General features: G+C 38.9%; 1 protein-coding gene across 4 annotated transcripts in view; it reads right to left on the reverse strand.

Moving 5' to 3' along the window:
- Positions 1-18,392, reverse strand: part of LIN54 (lin-54 DREAM MuvB core complex component) — a 90,114-nt gene that overhangs the window by 55,886 nt on the left and 15,836 nt on the right. For 2 of the 4 annotated variants that reach the window (XM_011985425.1, XM_011985426.1), the window contains exons 2-3: positions 10,199-10,251; positions 4,227-4,350 (exon numbers count right to left, since the gene is read on the reverse strand). In XM_011985425.1, coding sequence (XP_011840815.1) covers positions 4,227-4,350; positions 10,199-10,219 — 145 coding nt within the window. In that variant the 5' untranslated portion in view covers positions 10,220-10,251. Of the gene's footprint in view, positions 1-4,226; positions 4,351-9,535; positions 10,252-18,392 lie in introns of all 4 variants that reach the window. The other 2 variants (XM_011985423.1, XM_011985424.1) reach the window with 2 other exon arrangements.

The raw sequence follows: 18,392 nt of genomic DNA on the forward strand, positions 1-18,392 counted from the left end.
TTTCACTTTAGACAAAAATAAAGAACTAATGCTTAGCAGCTTCTGGGCCATTTTTCCTGATAACAATGCCAAAGTATGCCTTTTTTTTTTTTTTTTTTCCCCTGAGACAAGGGTCTCGCTCAGTTACCCAGGCTAGAAAGCAGTGGTGTGATCATAGCTCACTGCAGCCTCGATCTTCTGGGCTCAAATGATCCTCCCACCTCAGCCTTCTGAGTAGCTGGGGCCACAGGCACATGCCACCATTCTCAGCTATTTAAAAATTTTTTTTAGACATGGAGTTTTGTCATGTTGCCCAGGCTGGTACAGTTTCTTTTTTAAAAAGTGAATCAAGTTTTTCCCCCATCTATGAATTTTTTAAGTATTTTTAATACAATTTTCAAAATTTCTTTGTAGTATATAGATTAATTTTAATGACATTCTGCCACCAGGTTTTTAAAAAACCTGAATACATCATAACTACATAAAGTCAATTCTAAATAAACCAAATGAATCTACATCAAATGTTTAGAGAGCTGCTCTAAAGTATCGAGCCTGTCTAAAGTAATATGTTTGTCTATTCTGGTTTCCAAAGCTAATACTTGTGGGATAAGTGTGAAGCCCCAACAACCATTATGTTAAGAAAAGAAATTACCAGTAAAGACACAGTTTCATAAAATATTCAATATTTATAGCCACTGCTATAATTTCATATTTGTTAGGAATTACGCATCTTTCAGATAATATTCATAAAGAGCCGGGGACAGTGGCTCACACCTGTAATCCCAGCACTTTGGGAGGCCGAGGCGGGTGGATCACGAGGTCAGGAATTCGAGACCAGCCTGGCCAACATGGTGAAATCCCGTCTCTACTAAAACTACAAAAATTAGCCGGGCGTGGTGGCATATGTCTGTAATCCCAGTTACTTGGGAGGCTGAGGCAGGAGAATGGCTTGAACCCAGGAGGCGGAGGTTGCAGTGAGCCAAGATCGCGCCATTGCACTCTAGCTTGGGCAACAAGAGCGAAAACTCCGTTCAAAAAAAAAAAAAAAAAGAGAGAGAGCGCTAGATGATGAACAAAAAAACAAAAACAAACAAAAAAACTACCATCATGAAAAATTATAAGGGTTATGGGGAGACAGACAAGAAAACCAACATTTATAATATAGTATGACTAATGGATAACTGAAAGCCAGTGTGAAATTTATCAGAAGTTTAAGATAAGTACTTGGTAAGTATAACCAATTTTTATGGAAATAAATAGGAAATGATCAGAGAAAGAATACCTGACTAAACCTAGAAGTCAAAAACTTCCGACATGGGTAATCTAAGAGATAAAATGGATGAGTCAGCCGCGAGGAACAGCAAAGAAAGGCATTCCATGTAAAAGGAACTTTGCCAAGACCCTTAGTCCTACAACTTAGTTTCAATCTATTTGGTGATTTCTTACAATAAGTTAAATCAGTAGGTTTGGAGCTACTATTTTGGAGGTGAAAATAAAAAGGCATGCATTAGATCATAAATGCCTTTAATGCTAAGAAAGCACTGGCATTTGAACTTAATCCTGATGGGTCCAGCTGAAGAAATGAACAAGGCCAAGAAAATTTTAAGCAAGGGTGTGACAAGTTCAGATATGCATTTTAGAAAACTCACTTATACACAAATAAAAAATCATCTTGACTGAAACACAGAAAAAGATAGTCATCTTTAATGAGAAGCCCAAAAACCATTAAAAAAAAAAAAAAATCTCAAGGTACTTTGAAAGAGCATTAGCTGGCAGGGCGCAGTGGCGCATGCCTGTAGTCCCAGCACTTTGGGAGGCCAAGACGGGTGGATCACAAGGTTAGGAGTTCGAGACCAGCCTGGCCAACATGGTGAAAACCCGTCTCTACTAAAAATACAAAAATTAGCTGGTTGTGGTGGCGGGCGCCTGTAATCCCAGTTACTCGGGAGGCTGAGGCAGGAGAATCGCTTGAACCCGGGAGGCGGAGGTTGCAGTGAGCCAAGATCGTGCCATTGTACTTCAGCCTGGGCAACAGGGCGAGACTGTCTCAAAAAAAAAAGCATTAGCTGCAATAAAGACTAGCTGCATGGAAAAAGACTGCAGTCTTAGCTGCAATGTAAACATAAAGATGATGGAATCTCCTTGTGATACAATTCAACAGAAAGGCACTTGGATGGTTTAAAATTTAGCATATATGAATTTTTAAAGGTTATAAAGAACCAGTTAAAAGTAGAAATTATCTATCCAAACTGAACTTAATGCCAACAATGCTAGTAAAATTTTACAGAAGTATATCTCTATGTATTCTGGTAGGGCTATTAAGTCCGTGTGCAATTAAAAAATAAAGTTACAATCAGTCTGCAACACATTATAAACAACCCAAAGACCAAGCAATGACATATACAAATGTCTATGATAGGGTGAACTCTTGACATTAACCAAAAATTCATTCAGACACTTCCTCAAACACTACAATTGTGTACCATACAACCCATACCTCCTCCTTCCCATTAACTAAAACTTTTCAGGGACTCTCTCAGAGTCTCTTCAGAGACTCAAAACAGTAAAGAATATCCCATTAAAACACTCTTGGTTAAGCCCCTCTACCTATACAAAATCTCCAAGGGGACTGGTGTTTTCTTTTTAATCAATACTTCCAACCCTTGCTTACTTATAGCCAATTGCAGCCCACTTCCTAAACCAGCTCCAAACCCAAACCCTTTCCAGTCTTTTCTTTGGGGCCACATCTGCCTCCCATGACATGTCTCAAGACATCAGCTTCCTATACTGTCACAAATCTCTACTGAGCACCAAGAGAAAGAGAATAGTCACTCACCTAACACTGCTTTCACATTACAATTTTTCCATCTCTTCTCATTAGCTAAAATGAGAAGCCTCTCTACATACAAATACAAATCAAGCCTACGTACAAATCAAAGCCTCAGGAAAATGACAAGTCACTGCCATTGACTTCCGAGTTGCCTACCGCTATGTTGTAAATGCATTAAAGACAGATGGTTTTAATATACATGCTAGGAATGATCAGTTAATATTTGAGTACCCTCATCAAGAATACACAGTCTAGGGATGGGTAATTAGGATATGAAAGTCTCTAGTCAAAAGTTTACCATCCAGAGGTGCTTTCATATAAGCCTTTAGCACAGTAGAAATTAGAAATGATCCTATAACTAGTTAAAGAGTCATTTAGTATGGCTCTGGATTAAAGATCAATATGGCTGTGTGATTCTTCTCTAAAAACCTTGAGCTGCTAGCCAAACAAGGAATGGGAGGGTTGGACTTAGCCAAGCCATCAGAGAAAGAGACCGGAAAAAGAGAATCAATGGTGTCTACAAGAGAGCAATAGGATGGGTCATGGACTTCATCTTGAGGAAGGAAGAATTTGAGGACAGGAAAGGAATGATTATTGAGAAAGTAGAAAAATAAATGGACCAGAAATTTCAAAGTCAATTGCTGGATTGGGAGTAGAAAGGCAAGTAAACTAAAAGAATAAAGAGAACGAACACTTGAAGTCAAGATTTCTGAGGTGATATAGTGACTGGTGATGACACATATTAAAGTATAAAATAAAAGAGAACTGGGCTACACTAAGGAATGTTCTAATAAAAGTAATTCAGCTAAAATTCTGTTATCACTTAAGTAATTACTATCATTGTCACAATTTTCTGTTTACAGATAACTCCATATAGAGTATACTAAAATAGTGAAACCAAAAATTCAAACAGAAACCATGAAATACTATACTATTGTGTATATTAATTTAAATTTATTAAACTTAGCATATGTGCTCCAGAGTCAAATTGCCTGGGTTCAAATTCCAGTTCAGCCATTTACTAGCTGAGTGCTTCCACTTCCACACTGGCAAAATGGGGATGTTATTAGTACCTACCTCATAGGATTGCTGGGGAATGATATAGTCACCACATGTAAAGGGCTAAGAATGGCGCCTGGCACACAGTGAACACTATATAAATATTAGCTAGTAGTATTGGAGTTTGAGACTTTGCTAGTATCATGGTAAATTTCTACCAAAAACTAAAGAGACTAAAGTAATGAACTGATTTTCAGATAAGGCATTTTGCTTGAAGCAAACATTTCTTATTAACTAGTCTGGTTTATAATAATAAGCTATGTTCGTTACACTAAAACATTTTAAGTTGGCAGAACAGCCTTTTTAAATCTAAAAGGAAGATAAATATTTAGCTTAATAAACTATAAAGAAATATAACCTGCAATGACTGGTGGTGAAACTTGAGTTGTCTGTCCTGTAACTGCTTTACTATTAATTGGTTTTGCAAAGATCAGCTTCGTGATTACTGGACCAGAGGTTGGCGTTCGAGGCTTCTTAGCAATCTGAAACATATAAATAACTATGAAGACCATCTGTTTCTATAAAATGCCTATTAAATCAAAATTATACCAAAGATTCATACAAAGTAGTACATGTAAAACCAACTCACACTTAACAGACTATATCTATGTATTAATATTAATGTTAAGAACATTTAAAATGCAGACATTCATCAAAATATTAATATGATCATATCCTTAATCCCATATATAATAATACCTTTGCATTTTAATACAATTCCTTATTTTCATGTCTTGGATATATGCATATGATGAAAACAAAATTAATAATGCTTAATGAAAAAATAAAACTATGGCACAGTAATATTCTTGTTCAAAATAACAAATTACTCAATAATAAAAAGAGTAAGTAAAGAAAGTATAGTGCGAATGACGAAGCCACCTATATATGCAATTACATTGGCCTTTGAATGCAAAATATAAATACATACACATTAAAGGTAGGCTTATGACTAGATTTTCAACTTTAGATCTAAATATGAGGAGTAGATTAAGGGAGAACTAAGTAAGGTAAAGCCCTAGGGTACAAACAGAAAAATTTGGTAGAACAAAAACTATTTTAAGGGCAACAGCTGTGAAATATTATTTACTAAACTATTAGGTACTATACTTTTCTTCTTTTAAAGATGGGGTCCCGGGCCAGGTGCAGTGGCTCACGCCTGTAATTCCAGCCCTTTGGGAGGCTGAGGCAGGAGGATCACTTGAGGTCAGGAGTTCAAGCCCAGCCGGGCCAAAATGGTGAAACCCTGTCTCTACAAAAATACAAAAATTAGCAGGGTGTGGTGGCGCACGCCTATAATCTTAGTTACTCGGGACGCTGAGGCAGGAGAATTGCTTGAACCCAGGAGCAGAGGTTGCAGGGAGTCGAGATTGCACCACTGCACTCCAGCCTGGGTGACAGAGTGAGTGAGACTCTGTCTCAAAAAAAAAAACAAAAAAAAAATGGGGTCTCATCTTGTCACCCAGGCTGGAGTGCAGTGGTGCAATCATAGTTCACTGCAGCCTGAAACTCCTGGGCTACAGCAACTGTTTACTATATTTTAAATTCCTTGAAGAGGGAATCTATATTTAATTCATCTCCAACTTGAAGTTATATATTGGCACACTGTTGACCTGAATTATAATTTTCCGCAAGTCAAGGAGTGTAGAATTATCAAATTTTTATATTGCAATTATCACCATATACAAAGACTCAGCATCTTCTGAAAGTTAAAAGAAGAAATTTACCTAGGATAAAAATCAAAGAATTTTAGAGTGTGAAGAACATTAAATATTAATTATATCTTTTGGCAATGAAAATTGAGACCATAAAAGTACTATTTATTATAGGAAATAGTGACTCAAATGAAAATATATGACCAACGTGAATAACTGAAATACACCGGAAGCTATAATAGATCACAGAACTAGACAAATATTAGCTCTTTGTGCTCAAATTATAAATTAAACTAAATAACACAACATACTCACAATATATTACTTTTTTATACTCAGAACACATTACTGACAAAACCAACTGTACATACGATACAAATTACTTAAAAAAGATACCCATTATTGTATTTAAAAACAGCCAACTTGCAAAACTATAACATACTCAAATAAATCCATAATTATACTCTAGAAAGCTAATGAAATTTAGAGAAATACAAATTTCCCAAGTATGTTTACAGACCTAAAACCCTGAAGTCAGTCAAAATTGTATCTATTGTATCTATAATATTAAGGATCTCTAGAGGTAGAAGTATTGCTATTCTTAGAAAGCCATATTAACAATAAATAACCTTAGCTATAACAATTATGGGCTTAAAGTATTTCCCCATTTTAAACTGATTTTTCACAATCATGAATATATGAATACTTATCAGTGAGGAAAAAAACATAAACAGTACAACCAAAAGCACATTAATTATTCAAATAAACAATCTCATCTTGCCCTTGTGGTTATGTTTCTTTAGTGGTGCTGAAAATAATAACTTTTGGTTCCATTAAAGAACTATGAATTTTTTGCACTATGAATTCTAAAGTATCCTGGAACAAAATTATTAAGTAAAACAAAGCATCAAAGATCACTTTAACAAGTTTATAAAATCAGCAGCTTAAGACAAAAATGAAAAAAAATCTTACAAATAAGGTAGTAAAATATGTCATCAAGTAATACATATAAGTAATTTTTGGCACTGTGTTGGATAGATTCAGGAGCTAGTAAGGAGTTCTGTTGTCCCAGACTGCTAGTTATTTACTACACTTATAAACTATGCACAGGAAACATGGGAAAGTGTTTATATATCTGTTATTACATATAATTATACCTCTGTTACTGCCCCTGGCTTCAAAGGTCACGTCTTTTCTTCATTTTTCAAGATGGCCTCCATCTTCCACCCTTGCCTGCTAACTATACCCTAACAGTCTTAATACTCTGATTAAACTTAAGACAACACTGACAACTACCTAGGGGGGAAAAAAAACAGAAAATGATATAATCTTTGTAATACTAAACCAAATATTCTGGTGTTGAAAAAGGAAAAATATAGATGCATAGTTTTTAATTTGTCTTTTGTGCTTCAGAGCTTTGTAGGTTACTTCTGAGTTGGAAAGACTTAAGATGCCTAAAAATAACGGACCGTACAAGTAAAAAAATATTCTAAATGTGATTCTTTTGTTTTTACTGTGTTTTTTAAAATAGAATTCTTTTTTATTAAATAGAGTCAGGCTTTAGAAAACTAACAGTAGCCTGGGTGCAGTGGCTGATGCTTGTAATCCCAGCACTTTTGAGAGGCCAAGGCAGGTGGATTGCTTGCATCCAGGAGTTTGAGACCAGCGTGGGCAACATGGCGAAGCCCCATCGCTACAAAAAAAAAAATACAAAAATTGGCCAGGTATGGTGGCTTGCATCTGTAGTCCCAGCTACTTGGGAGGCTGAGGTGGGAGAATCATTTGAGCCTGGGAGGTCAAGGGTGCAGTGAGTCAAGATTACACGCTGCACTCCAGACTGGGTGACAGCAAGACCTTTCTCAAAAACAAAACAGAAGAGAAAAGTTACAATAAAACAAGTTATAAGAATTAGACCCCAGTCTTCGCTTTTATCATCATTACTTAGGAAATTAAAGTAGAGAAATAATAGAGACAAGCAACACTGGTCAGTGAAATGGCACATATGCCTTGCTCTCATAAATTTAAAAAAAAAAATGCCATTCTAATTTATGTTCTTTTCCTTTTTTTTTTTTATTTTTGAGACAGGGTCTTCCCGTAGCCCAGGCTGAGGTGCAGTGGTGCGACCACAGCTCACAGCAGCCTAGACCTCCCTGGCTCAAGCGATCCTCTCACCTCAGCCTCCTGAGTACCTGGGAACACAGGTGTGCACCACCATGCCGGGCTAATTTTTTGTATTTTTGGTAGAAACAGGGTTTCACTATGTTGCCCAGACTGGTCTCAAACTCCTGGCCTCACAGAATCTGCCCACCTTGGCCTCCCAAAGTGTTGGGCTTACAGGTGTGAGCCACCACACCTGGTATCAGTTTCTTTTGAACATAATTATGATCCATATTGCCAAAGCCAAATAAACTTTGGTAAACTAATCAACACCAGCTTCAAAACTGAGGACAAGATGCTTGATAGGATATCTCATCCAAGAGATTCTTAGCAAAAATAAGAAGTAAAAGGAAGTCATAGATAAGTGAGAATAATGAACACGAAAGAGCACTAAACATTTAATAGCAGCAAAGCGGACACAGGCAAGTTATAAGATTTAAGAAATTCTACAAAGTTCTTAAATGCAAAGCCCATGAAAAGTGGTTTCTAATTCTACTGTCAACACAGTAACCAAAACATTACTTCTAGTATCAGCTGAGTGTAGTTTCCCAAAACCTTCCTACTTCCTTCTTATACATTTCCTTTATTTCTATGCATTCTCCTTTTTTCTCAAAGATAGCTCTTTCAAACAGAGGACACATTTTTGTTTCCTGGTCATAACTAGATCATTGTATTTCTTTTTTCTTTTTCTTTTTTTTTTTTTTGAGATGGAGTTTCACTCTTGTCGCCCAGGCTGGAGTGCAATGGCGCGATCTCGGCTCACTGCAACCTCTGCCTCCCGAGTTCAACCAATTCTCCTGTCCTCAGCCTCCCGAGTAGCTGGGATTATAAGCACTCGCCACCAGACCCGGCTAATTTTTTGTATTTTTAGTAGAGATGGGGTTTCACCATGTTGGGCAGGCTAGTCTCAAACTCCTGACCTCAGGGAATCCGCCCACCTCAGCCTGCCAAAGTGCTGGGATTACAGGCTTGAGCCATCATGCCCAGCCGATCACCGCATTTCTAAGAGTAGTGGTGGCCTAAGAAAGCCTATCTGGGCTTGATAAACTGGAAATCACTTAATAGATATTCCAGTAACCTTCTTTCTTAGGGTCCTGTTCATACTAATAATAGGTACCATTATGAAACATCCTCAATATTTTGAGAATTATACTACACATTTCATCATGATCAAAAAGTATTCTTAAGAAAAAGTCAAAAACTCAGAGAAGATAAGTAACCTACAAAAGTTTTCCATAACTGGTAGGATAACGTAGAGGCAACTCAAACCCAGCTGGTACAACTCTAAAGCCTATATGTTATCTTCCATCACATGTCACTGTCTTTTCCATAGTACAAACATAAATAATGGCAATGAATAGTAAACTCCAAATAAAAGGCACACGTTGGCTAACATGCACTATTACTGGCTCTGAGGGTTTCTCAGAGCAACAAAGTTCTGTGAACCTAGCCTTTGGCTATCTGTTAACTGGAAAAAAAAAAAAACAAACAAAAAACAACGTTGTCTAAATGATTTTTTGATAGCCCAGCAGCAAGTCTGGCATCTTTATACCAGCAAAACATCCTTGTAATCAAACTACCACTAAGAATAAAATGCATTTTAAGATTAGTAAAAGGCTATAAAATACTAATTTGGAATTTAACCAAAATTAAGTTTGCTTTCTAAGTTATCTGGTAAAAATTTTCAGAAGCATTAGACATATCAAACTTAAAAAACACACACACAATTACGTAAAACAACATTCAAAAGAATTCAGTAACAACTATGTATTTAGTAACCCTACAAACACAACTATGAACCAGTTAAATTTTTTTAACATGCATTTTAATTAGTAAGCCCCCTTTTTTCTTTTACCTGTACTGTTTTTAACTGTTGGGTCTGTAACACAGAGGGCTGAGTTGTAGTATTAATCAGTTGACTTCCTGGGGTCAATGCTGAGACACCAATGACAGGTTTCACCTCTGGCCTCCCTCCAATGGTAACTACTTTAATTTGCTGCGGTGGTAACTTAGCATCTCCTGACTGGGCCTGAGTTGTAACTTTCTGAGCCTGGGGTAGTTGGCTATGGGGTAGTGCTAAAACAATTGGTGAACCAGACTTGCCCAAAGTTGTTAAAATTAACTTCTGTCCATCTGGTTTAAGGGTCTGATTGCCAAGTTTAAGATCAGATGTCTGTGATACTTTGTTTAAAATAATCTGATTGGCTGATATAGTCACAGGAGTCTGAGCACCAAGTTTTTGAAGGCCACTTGGAAAAGCTGGTTTCACTGTGGTATTAGAATCTGCTTTAGTAATTGTGGTATTCACTGCAACTTGGTTAGTGTGGTTACTGTACACTGTGATTGGTTCCGTGGAAATGGGCGTGGCTGTAGAGTCACCAGTAGAATTTATGTTGACAATTTCTTCCAGTTCTGTCTCCATGGGAATTGGGGATGAAACAATAACAGCCTCAATACTATCATCATCCACTAAAGTTATACCAGTGTCCATTATTTCCTCTGGAAGCAAACTATTCACCTCGGCTGGCACCACCTCCATGATCGTTCTCCCGCTAGAAAGTTGATCAGGCACTGTAATAAAAGTTGAAAAATGAACAAGTTACTAGGTTTCAAAAGATGTAAGAAAAAAAACCAAGAAAAATGCAACTGGCAAAATGACAATTTTTAAATTGATATATAATTGAATGAAGAACATTCCTGATGCTTATCTGGGCTAAATCATGTTAACATATCTTCAACCTGCAAGAATCTGTAATCTAAGTCATATAGAACACAAAACTAGGAGCAAACATTCTTACTCTCCTTGTCTCAATCCACAAGCATCTCGCACTCAGGCAACACTAAGTCACATAATCACATGAAACTCCTTTCTAATGCTCTCTAATAAAACTTGTAATCTTTGACGTATCTGATCTTATTTCTTCCCAGTTTTTTTTCCTCTCATTGACAGACTTGAAAACTGCTGATTCACACAAGGAAATAAAGATTTAAATATTAACATATTGTAAAATATATTCAAATCTCCAATGAGCTAGTCCCTAATACGAGTGTACTATCCCATTTTAAAAATCCATTAAATACCAAAATTAATGTTAAAGGAGTTTCTAGAGTAATCCATCTCAGCAATTGCAGATCAAATAGCATTTGTGGTCCAACTTTGATCAACTAGCTTCATACCAAGGAAACTTTTATTTGGAAAGAAGATTCTCAAACCCTCCTCAGCCATTTATTTATTTATTTATTTATTTATTTATTTATTTATTTATTGAGACGGAGTCTCACTCTGTTGGCAAGGCTGAAGTACAGTGGCACAATCTCGGCTCACTGCAACCTCCGCCTCCTGGGTTCAAGCGATTCTCCTGCCTCAGCCTCCTGAGTAGCTGGAATTACAGGTGCCTGTCACCATGCCAGGCTAATTTTTGTATTTTTAGTAGAAACAGGGTTTTGTCATGTTGGCCAGACTGGTCTTGAACTCCTGACCTCGGGTGATCCACCTGCCTCAGCTTCCCAAAGTGCCGGGATTACAGGCATGAGCCACCATGCCTGGCCATCCTCAGCCATTTAAAGTGTCAAAAAGAACCATTTAAGAGACGCACAGCCAGTCCCCATGAAGAAAAAAAAGTAATAGTCATAAAGCAGATTATGAAAAACCTCGAGCTGTGGTACTTTTAGCCAAAGGTCTGCAGAACTTCCAATAAAGGAATCAATTCTATTATCTTCATGTATAAAAGACAGTAAATCATGTTTATGACAGAATAAACTGCAGTGAGTTATTTGCCCAGAGAACATCAGATCCATAGGAACCTAATCAGCAACTTTCTTCTCTTCCTTTTTTTTTTTTTTGAGATGGAGTCTTGCTCTTGTTACCCAGACCGGAGTGCAATGGTGCAATCTTGGCTCACTGCAACCTCCACCTCCCAGGTCCAAGCGATTCTCCTGCCTCACCCTCCCAAGTAGCTAGGATTACAGGCATGCGCCACCACGCCCAGCTAATTTTTTGTATTTTTAGTAGAGACCGAGTTTCTCCATGTTGGTAAGGCTGGTCTCAAACTCCCGACCTCAGGTGATCTGCCCAGGTTGGCCTCCCAAAGTGCTGGGATTATAGGCGTGAGCCACCATGCTCGGCCCCCTTTTTTTAAATGTGAAAATACACCACCTGGCTGGGCGTAGTGGCTCACGCCTGTAATCCCAGCACTTTGGGAGGCCAAGGTGGGTGGATCACGAGGTCAAGAGATAGAGACCATCCTGGCCAACATGGTGAAACCCCGTCTCAACTAAAAATACAAAAATTAGCTGGGCATGGTGGCGTACACCTACAGTACCAGCTACTCAGGAGGCTGAAGCAGGAGAATCGCTTGAACCCGGGAGGCTGAGGTTACAGTGAGCCGAGATCGTGCCACTGCACTCCAGCCTGGCGACAGAGCAAGACTCCATCTCAAAAAAAAAAGATACACCACACATATAAAATTAACACAAAAGTAGCAAATTATGACTATTAGCACTGGCAAATACTACTACTGCCAAAATAAACCATCATTATTGAGTGCTTACTATACAACAGTGATGACATAATTTAATTTATCCTCACAACAACTCAGAGATGGGAATCATCATTATCTCTGTTTTATAGATGAGGTCACTTAGAAAGGTTAATTTGCGTAAGGTCACATAGTTAGTGAATGGCAGAGGCAGGACTCCAGCTCAGGTTTTTAAGATGCCACAGTTAATAATGTTGGCTGGGCACAGTGGCTTTTGCCTGTAATCCCAGCACTTTGGGAGGCCGAGGTGGGCCGATCACCTGAGGTCAGGTGTTCGAGACCAGTCTGGCCAACATGGCAAAACTCCATCTCTACTAAAAATACAAAAATTAGCCGCGGCGGTGGCAGGCGCTTGTAATTCCAGCTACTCAGGCGGCTGAAGCACAATAATCGCTTGAAGCCGGGAGGCGGAGGGTGCAGTGAGCCGAGACTGTGCCACTGCACTCCAGCCTGGGCAACAGAGTGAGACTCTGTCTCAAAAAAAATTTTTTTAAAAGATGCCACAGTTAATAATCCCAAAATTATATTCCCTTAAATTTTACCATTGGTGTTTTAAAACAGGGAAAAAATAAGTCTACTTTTCCAAAAAGACAAACAAATAAACAAAAAACCGACATACATGTGCAGAACATGTAGGTTTGTTACACAGGTGTATGTGTGCCATGGTGGTTTGCTACACCTGTTGACCCATCCTCTAAGTTCCCTCCCCTCGACCTCCACCCCCCAACAGACCACAGTGTGTGTTGTTCCCCTTTCTGTGTCCATGTGTTCTCATTGTTCAACTTCCACTTAGGAGTGAGAACATGCAGTGTTTGGTTTTCTGTTTCTGTGTGAGTTTGCTGAGGATAATGGCTTCCAGCTTCATCCATGTCCCTGCAAAGGACATGATTGCATTCCTTTTTATGGCTGCATAGTATTCCATGGTGTATATGTGCCACATTTTATTTATCCAGTCTATCACTGATGGACATCTGGGTTGGTTCCAAGTCTTTGCTATTGTGAATAGTGCTGCAATAAACATACGTGTGAATGTGTCTTTAGAGCAGAATGATTTATATTCCTTTGGGTACATACCCAGTAATGGGACTGCTGGGTCAAATGGTATTTCTGGTTCTAGATCCTTGACGAATCACCACACTGTCTTCCACAATGGTTGAACTAATTTACATTCTCACAAACAGTTAAAAGTGTTCCTATTTCTCCACAGCCTCGCCAGCATCTATTGTTTCCTGACTTTTTAATAATTGCCATTCTGACTGGCATGAGATGGTATCTCATTGTGGTTTTGATTTGCATTTCTCTGATGATCAATGAAACGATGTCGAGCTTTTTTTTCATGTTTTTTGGCCACATTTGTCTTCTTTTGAAAAGTGGGTCTGTTCTATCACTGAAGATTAGTTTTGTGTTTTTGCTCATCCCAGAAATTCATATAAATTGAATAATATATGTACTTACGACATAAAGCAATCATATAGTATGAGTTTTTTCTCTCAGCATGCGTTTGAGATTTATCTGCATTGTTTTACTTATTAGTAGTTCCACTCCTTTTTACTGCTGAGTAATATTCCATTGTATAAATCAACGACAATTTGTATATGCATTCATCTGTTAATGGACATTTGGACTCTTTCCAGTTTGGAACTATGATGAATAATTCTACTATAAACTGCTATAAATATTTAGGTTCAAGTTTTTTCTGAAAATGTATTTTTCATTTCTTTTGAGTAAATATCTAAAAGGAGATCTTGCAATTCCTTCTAGGTGAATCACATGGTAAGTTTATTTTTAATTTTGCATGAAACTGCTAAACTATTTCCCAACTTAACTGTAGCGTTTTATACACCCACCAGCAATGTATGAGAGTTCCAGCTGCTCCACAGCCTCACCAACAATTGGTATTGTCAGTCTTCTGTTGGTCTTTTTAACTCCAGCCATTCTAGTGTATGTGAAGTGATATCTCATTGTGTTTTTAATTTGCAATTCCCAGATGATTAATGACTCTAGCCTCTGTTCATGTGCATATTGTCTATCTGTATATCTTCCTTTGACAAGTTCCTGTTAAAGTCTCTGTCATTTTTTTTTTCTTTTAAAAATACCTGGTTTGGCCAGGTGTGGCGGCTCATGCCTGTAATCCCAGCACTTTGGGAGGCCGAAGCGGGCGGACCATGAGGTCAGGAGATCGAGATCATCCTGGCTAACATGGTGAAACCCTGTCTCAACTAAAAATACAAAAAATTAGCCGGGTGTGGTGGTGGGCGCCCGTAGTCCTGGCTACTCTGGAGGCTGAGGCAGGAGAATGGCGTGAACCCGGGAGGCGGAGCTTGCAGTGAGCCGAGATCGCACCACTGCACTCCAGCCTGGGAGACAGAGCGAGACTCTGTCTCAAGGGAAAAAAAAAAAAACGGGTTTACAGTCTTACTTAATTGGATGAATTCGTTACATGTACTGCGAAGTTACCCGTCACTTATAACATCTTAAAGGACTCACTAGGGTTTTGGGACCCCAAACTACTAGCACTTCTTTATGTGACTCTTCCTGATCAAAGAATTCCCTCTGGCACTTATGGGCATTCACGGCACAAGCATGTAAAAATATCAACATCAAATATACATCGGCAATGACAATCACAACAACACACAACAAAGGGCTCCACTCACAATGTCACACTAGCTTTCTTCCCCAAATCCCAAGAGTTGAATCTGGATACTCCATCCCCACCGAATGATGATTTAGTTCCTATATCCAACAGAACCATAAAAGTTTGACTCCTTCCTCTCCCTGAAGTTCTTCCAGCATATTTAGACATATGGGTATGGCCTTTGGTCCCCCTAAGGACACACAGACATCAGCCCAGCCCCTTTTAATCTTTCTCTTTAAAGCACCTGAAATTAAAGAGTAGGAGGAGGGAGAGGTCAGGCCACAGAGCAAGACTGTGGCTCTACAGCAATAAGCAAAGCTTGCATTTACTTTCATTTTCAAGCATTAACCCTTGCAGCTCAACCAAACTTCTAAGGTTTTGAATCCACCTAAAGCTCTATATCCCTATTGTGGACACCATATGTTCCGCTTTGAGGGCTCCTTAACTCAGCAGTTATAGCCACACTGCCTTTCAGCAGAGCAGGGGCCATGAAGTTGAGTGTACAACAACCAAAGCACCATTCAGGTGGTATGTTTCAATCCTGCCTCTCAACTAAGCCTCTAAATTATTCATTAACAGGTAGAACAGTGGAGGACTTTCACTCTCCCTATCCCCACTGCCCTTGCCCACCACCTGGGTAAGACCATTCACTAACAGATGCCAGAGAGAATTTTTATATCTCCTAACCTAGCTCAAGAGGCTCTCATCCTTCCTCTTTCAGAATGCCATGCCTGTCAGTACCCCATCCTCATGGCCAAAACTATCAAGAACTGTGAGAGGTCTGAGACTTCCTACTCTCTTTGAAAGCTAATAAAGTAGCCTAGTACTCTTCCATGGATACCAGCAGAAGACACAGTAGTCCTGTGTCAGAGACAAAAGGACTTTTGACCCACAGTACAGCAAGGAACATGAGCATCATGTGTGTATCAGTTCCCCCATATCCCCCAAGTCCCGCAGGGAAGACACAGGGGGGTCCAGGTAGATGCCGCACATGCAGTAGGTTTGCATCATAGCTGAAGAACCCTGAGCTTAGGGAACCCAAATCTTTTGTTGTTGTTGTTGTTTTGAGACAGAGTCTCTCTCGGTTGCCCATGCTGGAATGCAGTGGCGCGATCTCCACTCACTGCAAGCTCCGCCTCCCAGGTTCATGCCATTCTCCTGCCTCAGCCTCCTGAGTAGCTGGGACTACCGGCGCCCGCCACCACGCCCGGCTAATTTTTTGTATTTTTAGTAGAGGCAGGGTTTCACTATGTTAGCCAGGATGGTCTCGATCTCCTGACCTCGTGATCCGCCCGCCTCGGCCTCCCAAAGTGCTGGGATTACAGACGTGAGCCACCGCGCCCAGCCAGGGAACCCAAAGCAAACCTGCTCTTTGCCCAGAGGCAGATATTATCTTTATTATACTGGACAATAAGCAAATCTGCCCTTTGCTACAGAGGGAGATGCTGTATCATCCTAGGCTGTTTGCTATACAGATATCATTGAAAAGATCATTTAAAACAAAAGGGCTGTCACTGCCTCACTGGTAAGAGGTACAGAAATGCAAGGACCCATGGAAAAGCCAGGTGCAATGGTGTGCACCTGTAGTCCCAGCTATTCAGGAGGATGAAATGGGAGGATCGCTTGATGCCAGAAGTTCAAGGCTGCAGTGCACCACTGTACTGCAGCCTGGGCAACACAGTGAGAGCCTGTCTCTTAAGGGGGAAAAAAAAAACCCATGGAGAATTGTCTCCCAAATAACTATATCTTATTTATGTTAGCAATGTTGTGCACTTTAAATATATAGGTCTTATATGTATTTTGTTAAATTTATCCTTAAGTATTTCATGGTTTTTTGATGCTGTTATAAATGGCGCTTTTTTCCGTTTTCCAATTGTTTACGAGTATGTACAAATAAAATTGATTTTTGTATACTGTCCATGTATCTTACAACCCAGCTAAACTCACTTCTTAATTCTGATAGTTTTTCAGTATAGATTCCTTACGAATTTCTACAAATACAGTCCATGTTGTCTGTAACATCTTTATTTCCTCCTTTCCAATCTGCATGTTTTATATTTCTTTTCCCTTACTACACCTTGCTGGGACCTCCAGTAAAATGTTGACTAAAAGTGGTGACAGCAGACATCCTTGCCCTGTTCCTAATTTTATCTGTTAGTTATAGGTTTCCATAGATTTTCTTTACCAGCTTGAGAAAGTTTACTTCTTTCCCAATTTGATGAGGTTTTTTAAAAAATCATAAAAGGATGTTTAATTCTATCATATGCTTTTTCTGTAACTAGTGAATCGTATGGCTTTTCTTTTTTTAGTCTGTGAATTATATTAATTTTTGATTACATTAATTTAGCATTCCTGATATAAACCCCACTTGATCACATCTTATAATTTATATATATATTGCTAAATTACATTGCGCTAATATTTTGTTAAACATTTTTGTTATGTTCATGAGGGATATTGATCTGTAGTTTTCTTTTCATTTTATAGTGTCTGCCTGGAGACAATGCTAGCTAATAAAATGAATTGGAGTGTGTTCTTATTTTTCAGGAAAAGTTTGCACAGAATTGTCTCTATTTCCTCCTTAAATATTTGCTAAAATTCACCAGTAAAGCCATCTAGATATAAAGTTTCCTTGTGGGAAGGTTTTTAAATATAAATTCACTTTCTTTAGCAGATGCAGGGCTATTCAGATATCTTTCTTCCCAAGTAACCTGGGATATTTGATAGTTTGTGTCTTTGAAGGAATTTGTCTATTTCCTCTAAGCTGCCAAATGTATTAGCATAAAATTACATGTAATATTCTTTTAATATCTGCAGGATCTGTAGAAATGTCCTCTCTTCATTCCTCATAGTGGTAAATTGTCTTCTCTCCTTTCATTCTTGATTAGCTAGAGATTTATCCATTTTATTGACCTTTACAAAGAACCATTTTTGGACCAGGCATGGTGGCTCACACCTGTAATCTCAGAACTTTGAGACGTTAAGATGGCTCACTTGTGGCCACAGGTTTGAGATCAGTCTGGACAACATATCAAGACCCCACCTCAACAAAATAAAGATAAAAATTAGCTGGGTGTGGTAGGGCCTGCTTGTAGTCCTAGCTCACACTCCCTTGACTTGGAGGCTGCAGCAAGCAAACCACGACACAGTGGCATGAACATGGCTCACTGAAGCGTCAAATTCCCAGGCTCAAGCAATCCTCCTGCCCCAGCCCTGCAAGTAGCTGGGACCACAGGCATGCACCACAATGCCTGGCTTTTGTTTTGTAGAAATGAGGTTTCACCACGTTGCCTAGGCTGGTCTCAAACTCCTGAGCTCAAGTGATCTGCCCAGCTTGGCCTCTCAACATGCACCACTGTGCCTGGCCCATTTTTTATTTAATTAACTATTATTTTTACCTCTTTCCTTCTGTTTGATTTATTCTTCTTTTCCCAGAATCTGTTTTTTTTTTTTTTTTTTTTTTTGAGATGGAGTTTCATTCTTGTTGCCCAGGCTGAAGTGCAACGGCGCAATCTCGGCTCACCACAACCTCCGCC

Source organism: Mandrillus leucophaeus, unplaced genomic scaffold, assembly GCF_000951045.1.
Source record: "Mandrillus leucophaeus isolate KB7577 unplaced genomic scaffold, Mleu.le_1.0 Scaffold283, whole genome shotgun sequence".
Taxonomy (NCBI): Eukaryota; Metazoa; Chordata; class Mammalia; order Primates; family Cercopithecidae; genus Mandrillus; species Mandrillus leucophaeus.